This window comes from Oncorhynchus masou, chromosome 32 (assembly GCF_036934945.1).
Source record: "Oncorhynchus masou masou isolate Uvic2021 chromosome 32, UVic_Omas_1.1, whole genome shotgun sequence".
Classification (NCBI taxonomy): domain Eukaryota; kingdom Metazoa; phylum Chordata; class Actinopteri; order Salmoniformes; family Salmonidae; genus Oncorhynchus; species Oncorhynchus masou.
Window position 1 is genome coordinate 77,953,165 of NC_088243.1, and position 13,215 is coordinate 77,966,379.

The following is a 13,215-nucleotide window of genomic DNA, read 5'->3' on the forward strand; positions in this document are numbered from 1 at the left end:
AACACTCCACTGTTCTCTTTACTCTACTATGGTAAAACACTCCACTGTTCACTTCTGGAGGGGAGAACTTTTTCTTCCACGTTTCTTCTGGTTCTATGATATAATACAGTATTCTCACTGATCTTTGGGTTCTATGGTATAAACAATCATTCCTACCGCTCTGTATTCCGTACTTTAGAATTCTATGGTAATCATCTCCATTGAGACAGATTATCCTCTATCAGCATGCTTTACCATACAGAAGATGAAAGACCTCATGGGGTGTAGAACTATCCTCAGCCGGGACTGAGAGGTGGAACAAAAGGAGAGGAGAAAAGAGGAAGGCAGAGGAGAGGTGAGGAGCGGAGGGCAGAGGAGAGGAGCAGAGAGTAGAGTAGAGTAAAGGAGAGGAGAGGTGAGGAGAGGAGGGCAGAGGAGAGGAGCAGAGAGGAGAGTAGAGTAAAGGAGAGGAGAGGTGAGGAGCGTAGAGTAGAGAAGAGGAGAGGAGGGGATTAGAGGGGAGGGCAGAGGAGAGGTGAGGAAAGGAGAGGAGATGAGGGCAGAGGAGAGGAGGAGAGAATGATTGAGAGGTGGAGAGGAGGAGACAAAACGAGTGGAGGGGAGTGGATGATCGAGGGGTAGAGGAGAGGAGAGGAGAGGAGAGGAGCATGTGCCAGTAGTAGACAGATGTTAAGGGTCTTTAGTAACTCTGTGGGTCTCTGAGTCTCTGACCCTTCCTGTCATCCTCCACCCAGAGTTACACTAACAGGACATACACACAGCCAGGGCCTGCTCTGACACTTAGCAGTGTTCTCCCTGTCAGAGGAACACTGGGTAATGAGGGAGGAGAAGGGTGTGGTACGGTACTAGTCCTGGTGCTGCTGTCTCTAAGGGTTTGGTACTGTACTGGTCCTGCTGTCTCTAAGGGTTTGGTACTGTATTGTTCCTGCTGTCTCTAAAGGTTTGGTACTGTATTGTTCCTGCTGTCTCTAAGGGTTTGGTACTGTACTGGTCCTGCTGTCTCTAAGGGTTTGGTACTGTATTGTTCCTGCTGTCTCTAAAGGTTTGGTACTGTATTGTTCCTGCTGTCTCTAAGGGTTTGGTACTGTACTAGTCCTGCTGTCTCTAAGGGTTTGGTACTGTATTGGTCCTGCTGTCTCTCAGGGTTTGGTACTGTACTGGTCCTGTTGTCTCTAAGGGTTTGGTACTGTACTGGTGATGCTGTCTCTAAGGGTTTGGTACTGTATTGGTCCTGCTGTCTCTAAGCGTTTGATACTGTACTCGTACCTGCTGTCTCTAATGGTTTGGTACTGTACTGGTCCTGCTGTCTCTAAGGGTTTGGTACTGTATTGTTCCTGCTGTTTCTAAGGGTTTGGTACTGTACTGGTCCTGCTGTCTCTAAGGGTTTGGTACTGTACTGGTCCTGCTGTCTCTAATGGTTTGGTACTGTACTGGTCCTGCTGTCTCTACGGGTTTGGTACCTGTCCTGCTGTCTCTAAGGGTTTGGTACTTGTCTTGCTGTCTCTAAGGGTTTGGTACTGTATTGGTCCTGCTGTCTCTAAGGGTTTGGTATCGGTCCTGCTGTCTCTAATGGTTTGGTGCTGTACTGGTCCTGCTGTCTCTAAGGGTTTGGTACTGTATTGGTCCTGCTGTTTCTAAGGGTTTGGTACTGTACTGGTTCTGTTGTCTCTATGGGTTTGGTACTGTACTGCTGCTGCTGTCTCTAAGGGTTTGGTACTTGTCTTGCTGTCTCTAAGGGTTTGGTACTGTATTGGTCCTGCTGTCTCTAAGGGTTTGGTACTGTATTGGTCCTGCTGTCTCTAATGGTTTGGTACTGTATTGGTCCTGCTGTCTCTAAGGGTTTGGTGCTGTACTGGTCCTGCTGTCTCTAAGTGTTTTTTACTGTACTGTTCCTGCTGTCTCTAAGGGTTTGGTACTGTATTGGTACGGCTGTCTCTAAGGGTTTGTTACTGTATTGGTCCTGCTGTCTCTAAGGGTTTGGTACTGTACTGGTCCTGCTGTCTCTAAGGGTTTGGTACTGTATTGGTACGGCTGTCTCTAAGGGTTTGTTACTGTATTGGTCCTGCTGTCTGTAAGGGTTTGGTACTGTATTGGTCCTGCTGTCTCTAAGAGTTTGGTACTGTACTGGTCCTGCTGTCTCTAAGGGTTTGGTACTGTATTGGTACGGCTGTCTCTAAGGGTTTGTTACTGTATTGGTCCTGCTGTCTCTAAGGGTTTGGTACTGTATTGGTCCTGCTGTCTGTAAGGGTTTGTTACTGTATTGGTCCTGCTGTCTCTAAGGGTTTGGTATCGGTCCTGCTGTCTCTAATGGTTTGGTGCTGTACTGGTCCTGCTGTTTCTAAGGGTTTGGTACTGTATTGGTCCTGCTGTTTCTAAGGGTTTGGTACTGTACTGGTTCTGTTGTCTCTATGGGTTTGGTACTGTACTGGTCCTGCTGTCTCTATGGGTTTGGTACTGTACTGCTGCTGCTGTCTCTAAGGGTTTGGTACTGTATTGGTCCTGCTGTCTCTAAGGGTTTGGTACTGTATTGGTACTGCTGTCTCTAAGGGTTTGGTACTGTTTTGGTCCTGCTGTCACTAAGGGTTTGGTACTGTTTTGGTCCTGCTGTCTCTAAGGGTTTGGTACTGTATTGGTCCTGCTGTCTGTAAGGGTTTGGTACTGTACTGGTCCTGCTGTCTCTAAGGGTTATGTACTGTATTGGACCTGCTGTCTCTATGAGTTTGGTACCTGTCCTGCTGTCTCTAAGGGTTTGGTACTTGTCTTGCTGTCTCTAAGGGTTTGGTACTGTATAGGTCCTGCTGTCTCTAAGGGTTTGGTACTGTATTGGTCCTGCTGTCTGTAAGGGTTTGGTACTGTACTGGTCCTGCTGTCTCTAATGGTTTGGTACTGTATTGGTCCTGCTGTCTCTAAGAGTTTGGTTCTGTATTGGTGCTGCTGTCTCTAAGGGTTTGGTACTGTGTTGGTCCTGCTGTCTCCAAGGGTTTGGTACTGTACTGGTCCTGCTGTCTCTAAGTGTTTTTTACTGTACTGGTCCTGCTGTCTCTAAGGGTTTGGTACTGTATTGGTCCTGCTGTCTCTAAGGGTTTGGTACTGTATTGGTCCTGCTGTCTCTAATGGTTTGGTACTGTATTGGTCCTGCTGTCTCTAAGAGTTTGGTACTGTATTGGTCCTGCTGTCTCTAAGGGTTTGGTACTGTATTTGTCCTGCTGTCTCCAAGGGTTTGGTACTGTACTGGTCCTGCTGTCTCTAAGAGTTTGGTACTGTATTGGTGCTGCTGTCTCTAAGGGTTTGTTACTGTATTGGTCCTGCTGTCTCTAAGGGTTTGGTACTGTATTGGTCCTGCTGTCTCTAATGGTTTGGTACTGTATTGGTCCTGCTGTCTCTAAGAGTTTGGTACTGTATTGGTCCTGCTGTCTCTAAGGGTTTGGTACTGTATTTGTCCTGCTGTCTCCAAGGGTTTGGTACTGTACTGGTCCTGCTGTCTCTAAGAGTTTGGTACTGTATTGGTGCTGCTGTCTCTAAGGGTTTGGTACTGTATTGGTTCTGCTGTCTCTAAGGGTTTGGTACTGTACTGGTCCTGCTGTCTCTAAGGGTTTGGTACTGTTCTGGTCCTGCTGTCTCTAAGGGTTTGGTACTGTATTGGTCCTGCTGTCTCTAAGGGTTTGGTACTGTATTTGTCCTGCTGTCTCCAAGGGTTTGGTACTGTACTGGTCCTGCTGTCTCTAAGAGTTTGGTACTGTATTGGTGCTGCTGTCTCTAAGGGTTTGGTACTGTATTGGTCCTGCTGTCTCTAAGGGTTTGGTACTGTACTGGTCCTGCTGTCTCTAAGGGTTTGGTACTGTACTGGTCCTGCTGTCTCTAAGGGTTTGGTACTGTATTGGTCCTGCTGTCTCTAATGGTTTGGTACTGTATTGGTCCTGCTGTCTCTAAGAGTTTGGTACTGTATTGGTCCTGCTGTCTCTAAGGGTTTGGTACTGTATTTGTCCTGCTGTCTCCAAGGGTTTGGTACTGTACTGGTCCTGCTGTCTCTAAGAGTTTGGTACTGTATTGGTGCTGCTGTCTCTAAGGGTTTGGTACTGTATTGGTTCTGCTGTCTCTAAGGGTTTGGTACTGTACTGGTCCTGCTGTCTCTAAGGGTTTGGTACTGTTCTGGTCCTGCTGTCTCTAAGGGTTTGGTACTGTATTGGTCCTGCTGTCTCTAAGGGTTTGGTACTGTATTTGTCCTGCTGTCTCCAAGGGTTTGGTACTGTACTGGTCCTGCTGTCTCTAAGAGTTTGGTACTGTATTGGTGCTGCTGTCTCTAAGGGTTTGGTACTGTATTGGTCCTGCTGTCTCTAAGGGTTTGGTACTGTACTGGTCCTGCTGTCTCTAAGGGTTTGGTACTGTACTGGTCCTGCTGTCTCTAATGGTTATGTACTGTACTGGTCCTGCTGTCTCTAAGGGTTTGGTACTGTACTCGTCCTGCTGTCTCTAATGGTTATGTACTGTACTGGTGTCTCTAATCCCTATAACTGGAGCAGCAGACTCAGGCAGAAGACCACTGATCATATGAATAAGGATTACTTATCATGCCAGGGGTATCAGGTCATCATGCCAGAAGAGCTGGAGTGTGATTGGTTAAATGGTGAAATCAAGGTTTCTATTGGTTTTCAGTAGAGGTGGGGGTTCCGTAATCTTGCTTTCCAAAATTTACAAGAGAGTGGGAATTAATAGCAGAGTATCACGTGTACTGCTGTACTTTTTCAGAGGGTGACCATGGGAGTTGTCTGTTACAATTGTACAATTTCTGAGTGGCGAGGTGCAAGTAGGCTAGTCTATTTCAGGGAGCGCTCTACGTAGGGTGAGTCACCATACATATGGAAGACACACACACACACACACACACACACACACACACACACACACACACACACACACACATGGCCTGGAGAATGCAGTTTTTTCTGCGGTGGGGCAGGCCTATTGGGCAGCGACTGTATTTGTCCCTCCCTCCCTCCTCTGCCCCTCCCCTCGGCCCCTCCCCTCCCTTCCCACGACCCCTCCCCTTCCTCCCCTCTGCCCCTCCCCTCACTGTATTCTGGCCCTGTGCTTTGAACAGGCTGAACATGCTGGAGCCTCAATCTGTTGGGTGAATACAGAGAAACATGAGGCCTGGACCACCCACAGACAAGACGTAGCAGAAAATAACCCAGCCCCAGACCAGCAAAGGCCAGAGCAGACCAGACCTGAGAGGGAAAAGAGAGCAGCACACTGCCAGAGCAGAGAGCAGAGATAGAGATGTGTTGTGGTGCAGTGAAAAGAGAGGAAGAGATATGTTGTAGTGCAGTGAAAAGAGAGGAAGAGATATGTGTTGTGTTGCAGTGAAAAGAGAGGAAGAGATATGTGTTGTAGTGCAGTGAAAAGAGAGGAAGAGATATGTCTTGTGAGTGAAAAGAGAGGAATAGATATGTGTTGTGGTGCAGTGAAAAGAGAGGAAGAGATATGTGTTGTAGTGCAGTGAAAAGAGAGGAAGGGATATGTCTTGTAGTGCAGTGAAAAGAGAGGAAGAGATATGTCTTTGTGGTGCAGTGAAAAGAGAGGAAGAGATATGTTGTAGTGCAGTGAAAAGAGAGTAAGAGATATGTGTTGTGGTGCAGTGAAAAGAGAGGAAGAGATATGTGTTGTAGTGCAGTGAAAAGAGAGGAAGAGATATGTCTTGTGAGTGAAAAGAGAGGAATAGATATGTCTTGTAGTGCAGTGAAAAGAGAGGAAGGGATATGTCTTGTGGTGCAGTGAAAAGAGAGGAAGAGATATGTCTTGTGGTGCAGTGAAAAGAGAGGAAGAGATGTGTTGTAGTGCAGTGAAAAGAGAGGAAGAGATATGTCTTGTGGTGCAGTGAAAAGAGAGGAAGAGATATGTCTTGTGGTGCAGTGAAAAGAGAGGAAGAGATGTGTTGTAGTGCAGTGAAAAGAGAGGAAGAGATATGTCTTGTAGTGCAGTGAAAAGAGAGTAAGAGATATGTCTTGTGGTGCAGTGAAAAGAGAGGAAGAGATATGTGTCGTAGTGCAGTGAAAAGAGAGTAAGAGCGAAAATGAAGGTAACAGGATCAAAACAGATGGAGGCCATTTTGGCTCAACGGGAGGCAGTGGCAGACCAGGGAATGAGAGGGAGAGAACGAGAGAGAGAGAGAGAGAGAGAGAGAGAGAGAGAGAGAAAAGAGAGAAAAGTATGTGACAGGAATCATGAGTACTGCTGTCAGTGATATGTCAGTGGGACCCAGGGGATGCATTGATTAACCTCTCATGTCCATTTCTCACCTTTCTTTTCCACATCTGTCTATCCCTCCATCTTCCACTTCTCACAGTAAACAGAAAGCCCATGATGCTACATATACACAGTCTATCATGGTACTTAAAATGTACAGTTACCCTAATCTGTGCAGAATTTATCTCGCAATGTAATATTATGTTTTCAATCGACAGGTCTTCAGAATGTGAACCTAAATGCCAGAAAGTCAACAATGTCATCTCTTTTCTCCCCCTCCCCCTCTTCCGCTCCCCCCGCCCCTCTTCCTCTCCCCACCCCTCTTCTTCTCTCTCCCTCTCTCCTTTCCTCCCTCTCCCCTCTCCCCTTCCTCGCTCTCTCCATCTTCCCACTCTCCTCCCCTTCCCTCTCCCCCTTCCTCTCTCTCTCCGTCTTCCCACTCTCCCTCCCTCTCCCCCTCCCTCTCCCCCTCCCTCTCTCTCCCTGCGTCTTCCCCCACTCCCCTTACCCCCAGTCTGTTCCCAGTTCTCTAAAGGTGTCTATGCTATCATTGGCCTCTACGACAGGAAGACGGTCAACATGCTGATGTCGTTCTGCGGGGCGCTGCACGTGTGTTTCGTCACGCCTTCCTTCCCCATCGAGACGGCCAACCAGTTTGTGATCCAGCTGAGACCCGAGCTACAGGACACTCTGGTGGGGGTCATAGACCACTACGGATGGACCAAGTTCGTCTACATGTACAGCTCAGATTCTGGTGAGTAAAGGGGTCAAAGGTCAAATGATGTGTTCTCTGAATAATGTCTGCATGTGAAAGAATAGCTGTACTGGGTCGGCCTGGTTATTCTTCCAACATAATTGCCAGGACCATGCTCAAAAGCACAATGTAAAATAAAATATAATTGCCTGCTCAGTACGGTTCTGGTCGGCCCTCTAGTGTGAAAAGACTATATCAAATTCACAATGATGCACAAATATAAGACAACACGGAACATGTTCCATTTATAGTGCATTCAGTAAGTATTCAGACCCCTTGACCATATTTTGTTACGATATATATTCTAAAATTGATTAGATGTTTTTTTCCCCCTCATCAATCTAAACACAATACCCAGAAAAAAACAGGTTTAAAAAAATGTGTGCAAATTTATTTAAAAAAACAAAACATGGAAATACATTATTTATATATAAATACATATATATAGTATTCTGACCCTCAAGAATTGAAATTAAGCTCAGGTGCATCATGTTTCCATTGATCATCCAAGCCATGAGGTCAAAGGAATTCTCTGTAGAGCTCCGAGACAGGATCGTGTCGAGGCACAGATCTGGGGAAGGGTATCAACAAATTTCTGAACACAGTGGCCTCCATCATTCTTATATGGAAGCAGGCAAACTGGGAAATCGGGGGAGAAGGGCCTTGGTCAGGGTGGTTACCAAGAAACCGATGGTCACCCTGACAGAGCTCCACAGTTCCTCTGTGTAGATGGGAGAACCTTCCAGAAGGACAACCATCTCTGCAGCACTCTACCAATCAGGCCTCTATGGTAGAGTGGCCAGACGGAAGCCACTGCTCAGTAAAATGCAAATGACAGCCGCTTGGAGTTTGCCAAAAGGCACCTAAAGGACTCTCACAGACCATGAGAAACAAGGTTCTCCTTGGCCTGAATGTGAAGCATCATGTCTGGAGGAACCCTGGCACCATCCCTACGGTGAAGCATGGTGGGGGCAGCATCATGTCTGGAGGAAACCTGGCACCATCCCTACGGTGAAGCATGGTGGGGGCAGCATCATGTCTGGAGGAAACCTGGCACCATCCCTACGGTGAAGCATGGTGGGGGCAGCATCATGTCTGGAGGATACCTGGCACCATCCCTACGGTGAAGCATGGTGGGGGCAGCATCATGCTGTGGGGATGTTTTTCAGTGGCAATAACAACGACCTCAAATTGCCCAGAATCAAAGACTTTCTTCTGAAACTCGTCAGTCTATTCTTGTTCTGAGAAATGAAGGCTATTCCATGCGAGAAATTGCCAAGAAACTGAAGATCTCGTACAACGCTGTGCACTACTCCCTTTACAGAACATTAAATAGTACCCACAAAACACCAGTCTCAACATCAACAGTGAAGAGGCGACTTCGTGATGCTGGCCTTCTAGGCAGAGTTCCTCTGCCCAGTGTCTCTGTTCTTTTGCCCATCTTAATTATTTATTTTTATTGGCCAGTGTGAGATATGGCTTTTTCTTTGCAACTCTGCCTAAAAGTCCAGCATCCCAGAGTCGCCTCTTCACTGTTGACATTGAGACTGGTGTTTTGATTTTCAGTTTCTTGGCAATTTCTCGCATGGAATAGCCTTCATTTCTCAGATCAAGAATACACTGACGAGTTTCAGAAGAAAGTTATTTGTTTCTGGCCATTCTGAGCCTGTAATCAAACCCACAAATGCTGATGGTCCAGATACTCAACTAGTCTAAAGAAGGCCAGTTTTATTGCTTCTATAATCAGAATAACAGTTTTCAGCTGGGCTAACATAATTGCAAAAGGGTTTTTTAATGATCAATTAGCCTATTAAAATTATATGGATTAGCTAACACAACGTGCCATTGGAACACAGGAGTGATGGTTGCTGACAATGGGCCTCTGTACACCTATGTAGATGTTCCATAAGAAATCTGCTGTTTCCAGCTACAATAGTCATTTACAACATTAACATTTTGATGTTATTTTAATGGACAAAAAATTAACTTTTCCTTCAAAAACAAGGACATTTCTAAATAACCCCAAGCTTTTGAACGTTAGTGTGTATATTTGCTAAAATGTCTAAAAATCTGTTTTTGCTTTGTCATTATGGGGTTTTGTGTGTAGACTGATGAGGGAAAAAACATTAGAATCTATTTTAGAATACAGCTGTAACGTAACATCAAGGGTTCTAAATACTTTCCTAATGCACGGTAGCAGACACTTACAGTCATACATTCTTTCACGTACTGGTGGTCCCGGGAATCAAACCGTCTATCCTGGCATTGCAAGCGCCATGCTCTACCAACTGAGCTACAGAGGACCACGACATTACTGTAAAGCACAACCACTGGCTGGTTTGTCAAGGTTGTCAAGGAGACCAAGTGACAGAGTAGTGAAACAGAGTGATTTTCAGCTGACTATCCACACTAATAGATGGGGGAGTTGCTGGAGGTCTGGTAGGATCGCTGGGGCACAGGGTATGACGTTCCAGGTGAGTGTCAGGAATAGCTTTAGAAATGGAACATGAGCCTGTAAAATCTGCACGTTAGAGAACGTTACACACACACACACACACACACACACACACACACACACACACACACACACACACAAACGTACTTACACACGTACATGTAAAATCAAATCAAATGTATTTATATAGCCCTTCGTACATCAGCTGATATCTCACATGTACTAGTGCGTGAGTGTTGCACGCGCACACGTAAACACGTACACAATAAATACCTCCTGCACACACACACACCTCTCACAGGTCCTGTCTTGTGCAAGACATCAGTTGTCATACCAACCACAGTTAGTCATTCACTGATTGCCATGGTGACAGTGGAGGGGTAAGGAGTAGCCATTGTGTCCTTTCACAGTGAAAAGCCTTTTCAGCCACGGCTCTAGGAAACACCTGCCCATGGACGGACAACACACACAAAGACACACAGACACAATGATTTGTCACACAAGGAGTAGGAGAGTGTTGAATATCTCGAAAGCTCTCATTTTGTCAGGGTATTTGAAAAGCATACTTGTATGTCAGCAAGAGTAAAGCAAACACGTTTCAGCTGCATTATTTTCTGTCTGTGCAAAAAAAGAAGAAAAAATGACACACCTGTCCACACCAGGTGTCTCCCCTCTTCTCCTCCCAGTCTCTCCCCTCCTCTCCTCCCAGTCTCTCCCCTCCTCTCCTCCCAGTCTCTCCCCTCCTCTCCTCCCAGTCTCTCCCCTCCTCTCCTCCCAGTCTCTCCCCTCCTCTCCTCCCAGTCTCTCCCCTCCTCTCCTCCCAGTCTCTCCCCTCCTCTCCTCCCAGTCTCTCCCCTTCTCTCCTCCCAGTCTCTCCCCTCCAGTCCTCCCAGTCTCTCCCCTCCTCTCCTCCCAGTGTCTCCCCTCCTCTCCTCCCAGTCTCTCCCCTCCTCTCCTCCCAGTGTCTCCCCTCCTCTCCTCCCAGTCTCTCCTCTCCACTCCTACCAGTTTCTCCCCTTCTCTCCTCCCAGTCTCTCCCCTCTGCTCTTTCCCCTCTGCAGTCTTTCCCCTCCTTTCCCCTCCTCTCCTTCAAGTCTCTCCCCTCCTCTCCCCTTCTCTCCTCCCAGTGTCTCCCCTCCTTCCCTCCCAGTCTCTCCCCTCCTCTCCTCTCCACTCCTCCCAGTTTCTCCCCTCCACTCCTCCCAGTTTCTCCCCTCCACTCCTCCCAGTCTCTACCTTCCTCTCCTCCCAGTCTCTCCCCTTCTCTCCTCCCAGTCTCTCCCCTCCTCTACTCCCAGTTTCTCCCCTCCTCTCCCCTCCTCTCCTCCCAGTCTCTCCCCTCCTCCCCTCGCAGTCTTTCCCCTCCTTTCCCCTCCTCTCCTCCAAGTCTCTCCCCTCCTCTCCCCTTCTCTCCTCCCAGTGTCTCCCCTCCTCCCCTCCCAGTCTCTCCCCTCCTCTCCTCTCCACTCCTCCCAGTTTCTCCCCTCCACTCCTCCCAGTTTCTCCCCTCCACTCCTCCCAGTCTCTACCCTCCTCTCCTTCCAGTCTCTCCCCTTCTCTCCTCCCAGTCTCTCCCCTCCTCTACTCCCAGTTTCTCTCCTCCTCTCCCCTCCTCTCCTCACAGTCTCTCCCCTCCTCTCCTCCCAGTATCTCCCTCCTCTCCTCCCAGTCTCTCCCCTCCTCTCCTCCCAGTCTCTCCCCTCCACTCCTACCAGTTTCTCCCCTTATCTCCTCCCAGTCTCTCCCCTCCTCTCCTCTCCCCTCCACTCCTCCGAGTTTCTCCCCTCCACTCCTCCGAGTTTCTCCCCTCCACTCCTCCCAATTTCTCCCCTACTCTACTCTCAGTTTCTCCCCTTCACTACTCCCAGTTTCTCCCCTTCTCTCCTCCCAGTCTTTCCCCTCTATTCCTCCCAGTCTCTCGCCTCCTCTCCTCCCAGTCTCTCCCCTCCACTCCTCCCAGTCTCTCCCCTCCTCTCCTCGCAGTCTCTCCCCTCCTCTCCCCTCCTCTCCTCCCAGTCTCTCCCCTCCTCTCCCCTTCTCTCCTCCCAGTGTCTCCCCTCCTCTCCTCCAAGTCTCTCCCCTCCTCTCCCCTTCTCTCCTCCCAGTGTCTCCCCTCCTTCCCTCCCAGTCTCTCCCCTCCTCTCCTCTCCACTCCTCCCAGTTTCTCCCCTCCACTCCTCCCAGTTTCTCCCCTCCACTCCTCCCAGTCTCTACCCTCCTCTCCTCCCAGTCTCTCCCCTTCTCTCCTCCCAGACTCTCCCCTCCTCTACTCCCAGTTTCTCCCCTCCTCTCCCCTCCTCTCCTCCCAGTCTCTCCCCTCCTCCCCTCGCAGTCTTTCCCCTCCTCTCCTCCAAGTCTCTCCCCTCCTCTCCCCTTCTCTCCTCCCAGTGTCTCCCCTCCTCCCCTCCCAGTCTCTCCCCTCCTCTCCTCTCCACTCCTCCCAGTTTCTCCCCTCCACTCCTCCCAGTTTCTCCCCTCCACTCCTCCCAGTCTCTACCCTCCTCTCCTCCCAGTCTCTCCCCTTCTCTCCTCCCAGTCTCTCCCCTCCTCTACTCCCAGTTTCTCTCCTCCTCTACCCACCACTCCTTCCCAGTCTCTCCCCTCCTCTCCTCCTAGTCTCTCCCCTCCTCTCCCCTCCTCTCCTCACAGTCTCTCCCCTCCTCTCCCCTCCACTCCTCCCAGTCTCCTCCTTCCTCTCCTCCCAGTCTCTCAGCTCCTCTCACCCCCTCCTCTCCCCTCCTCCCAGTCTCTCCCCTCCTCTACTCCCAGTCTCTCCCCTTCTCTCCCCTCCTTTCCTCCCAGTCTCTCCCCTCCTTTCCTCCCAGTCTCTCCCCTCCTCTACTCCCAGTTTCTCCCCTCCCAGTCTCTCCCCTCCCAGTCTCTCCCCTCCACCCCTCCCAGTCTCTCCCCTCCTCTCCTCCCAGACTCTGCCCTCCTCTCCCCTCCTCTCCTCCCAGTCTCTCCCCTCATCTCCCCTCCTCTCCTCCCAGTCTCTCCCCATCTCTCCACTCCTCTCCTCCCAGTCTCTCCCCTCCTCTCCCCTCATCTCCCCTCCTCTCCTCCCAGTCTCTCCCCATCTCTCCACTCCTCTCCTCCCAGTCTCTCCCCTCCTCTCCTCCCAGTCTCTCCCCTCATCTCCCCTCCCAGTCTCCCACTCTCTCCCCTTCTCTCCACTCCTCTCTTCCCAGTCTCTCCCCTCCTCTCCCCTCCTCTCCTCCCAGTCTCTCGCCTCCTCTCCCATCCTCTCCTCCCGGTCTCTCCCCTCTTTTCACCTCCCCTCCCCTCCTCCCACACTCCCCTCCCAGCCAATCAGCTGTAGCCTACGTATAATGCTGTGCCATCTGTCTCAGGTGTTGTGTGTTTCAGAGCATAACTGTCAAGCTACACTAAACTCCTGCATACGCTGGAGTGTGTGTGTGCATTCCTACGTGTTTATGTATTTGTGTGTGTATGCATTCTTGTTTGCGTGTGTGCATGTCTCTTTGTGTGTGCTGTGACTGCGGAGTGATGTTACACTCTCTGAAATAAAGCCAGTTTAATGACAACTGTGAGACCTTGATAAACTGTCACTCTGTCAGTCTGTCTGGACACACAACAGGACTGTGACAGAGGGGGTTTCACACAGAGGACTGATCCTTTTGATTCATAGAAGCCATGATAGCTAGAGCGCCATGCATGTCCCAGTGATGTGTTTATCTCTTATGATCCCTTTATCGGCCAGTGAGGGACTGCATTGCCATTAACCCTGCTGTTTGTGTGTTGG

The 13,215-nt window shown here is 49.3% G+C and overlaps 1 protein-coding gene across 4 annotated transcripts in view; it reads left to right on the forward strand.

Annotated features, from left to right (window-relative positions):
- The window catches only part of LOC135526642 (glutamate receptor 1-like), a 168,638-nt gene that overhangs the window by 47,064 nt on the left and 108,359 nt on the right, over nt 1-13,215 (forward strand). For all 4 annotated transcript variants that reach the window (XM_064955155.1, XM_064955158.1, XM_064955156.1 and 1 more), the window contains exon 3: nt 6,758-6,997. In XM_064955155.1, coding sequence (XP_064811227.1) covers nt 6,758-6,997 — 240 coding nt within the window. The remainder of the gene's footprint in view (nt 1-6,757; nt 6,998-13,215) is intronic.